Consider the following 1,953-nt stretch of genomic DNA (forward strand, 5'->3'; position numbering starts at 1 on the left):
TTTCACTTATTTCAAAATGCATGCTATCTCTTTTGAACGTCGGAGAATTATCATTTATATCAGTAATCTCGACCGTAATTTGATGCAGCTCCATGGGATTTTCTAAAATCATCTCAAAAGTGAAACTACAGGGTGTTGTGTCACCACAAAGTTGCTCCCGGTCGATTCTCTCCTTCAGTGTTAAAATCCCTTTGTCTGTCTTCAGCTCGACGTACTGGATGCTCTCTCCGCTGACGATGCGGGCCCGACCAGAACGGAGTCTTTTCAGATCCAAACTGAGGTCCTGTGCAACATTACCGATCACTGAGCCTTTCTTCATTTCTTCTGGAATCGAATATCTGATGTGTCCAGTCACAAAATGGCAAATATAACAAAGAAAAATAAAATAAAATAAATTATGTCCGACGCCATAACGCCATTTTATCCGTCTTGAACTGAGTGGTATTCCACGAACCATTGTTATATAAAAAATAKGCAAGAAATGTATGTTTTGTAGTAATCCAAACACGATTTTTCACAGAGAACAAATATGCTGCGGCAGGCAAACATAATCCTAACTAGCAATGCCTATTTTTCCCTCACAACAGCTCTGGTGAAGTAAAGCGTCTCCTCTCTCCATCTCGGCCACACAATGAAGGGAGGAGATGACTGGAAATGTAACGCTGTATGTTATGTTGATCAACAGCGTCCCTTAGAGTAGAAACTAAGTGGTACAAACGGAGGTTTGCACTGAGAAAGAGGTGAGGTACGTACTCTCTTCGATATATTAACCGATCAGCAACATAAAAACAAAAGTATGTTTTAACTGGAATSAACCCGTTAGCGTCAAATGAAAGCTTCTGTCTTAAAGGAAACAAATAATAGTCCATAAGGAACCACTTCATAGGAGGATTAACATTTGCGSTTAAGCAACCGCCAGTTTCCCTTTTCTAATATGAGTCTTACATGTTTTCAATTAGCGTAGTCAGACACTCCGATTGAAGAGGGAGGCTACCACTTTAATATTTTTATTTAGCTAAAATAGAAAACAAAATCCAAAGGACCTYCTTCTGKCTMTCTTTTTCTGTCTATCTCTCCGTGTCTCTCACTGAACTGCAGAATACGAACTGGACCAATGACTCAAGGTAATAGTATTACCTGGAATATTAATTAGTTGGTCGATGTTAATAAAAARTATTTCAAGATCACCGAATGTCTGAAGTATTACATACAAACCACAGGAGAGACATTAAACTTCTGCAGCTCAAAGTTGAGGAATATTTACATTTTTTTATTCCTTACAACCACCAGCAATTACAAACTAAAGCCTGAAATATGATCAACCTACGCAAAGTACTGCTGAAGAACAATAGTCAATTCTAATTTAAAATTAAAATCATTTAATTCAGATATAGACGAACAGCAAAATAAATACTTAAGTCTATGAGGCTATTCACTTTCTCGAAGCAGTGACAGTGAAGGCACAGCATTTGAGGGACTCAGATTTAGTAGCTGTCCGTGGTGCTAGAAAAGACTCTACTCTTCAACAACAATGACATTTTTTAAATATAGTAGCACCAGTAAGAGAAGATTCACTTTCTAACTCACCTCTAAAGGAGAGTCAGKTTCGTCCAGGATGCTCTTCTCACTCTGTATCCGTTGCATCGTCCCAGAAGAACTGGGATCCATTATCAACACGTTCTGACTGTTTGCTTGGCCGAACTTACAGTCACTYTTTCTGGAGTCAGTCGTCCTGCACACCTCGTAATTGTACACGTGTGGCAAAGTTCCTGTTCCCAAAGTGTCTGAGTAACGAGGTGGATAATATGGAATCACAGGGAGGCTGGAGTGATACAGGATGCGAGACTGTCTCCATCTATAGATCTTCACTGATATAATAACCACTAAACAYGTGATGAAGAGGAAGGAAACCACAGCCAGAGCCAACACTAAGTAAAAAGTCAGGTTGTCATT

At 39.4% G+C, this 1,953-nt stretch overlaps 2 protein-coding genes across 10 annotated transcripts in view; both read right to left on the minus strand.

Annotated features, from left to right (window-relative positions):
* LOC103471737 (protocadherin gamma-C5-like) overlaps positions 1-1,953 on the minus strand; it is a 276,959-nt gene that overhangs the window by 164,263 nt on the left and 110,743 nt on the right. The window lies entirely within an intron of this gene.
* LOC103471727 (protocadherin gamma-A11-like) overlaps positions 7-1,953 on the minus strand; it is an 8,342-nt gene continuing 6,395 nt past the window's right edge. Inside the window, exon 3 of the mRNA XM_008420909.2 lies at positions 7-1,953. Coding sequence (XP_008419131.2) covers positions 1,579-1,953 — 375 coding nt within the window. The 3' untranslated portion in view covers positions 7-1,578.

The sequence above is a fragment of the Poecilia reticulata genome, linkage group LG10, assembly GCF_000633615.1.
Source record: "Poecilia reticulata strain Guanapo linkage group LG10, Guppy_female_1.0+MT, whole genome shotgun sequence".
NCBI lineage: Eukaryota > Metazoa > Chordata > Actinopteri > Cyprinodontiformes > Poeciliidae > Poecilia > Poecilia reticulata.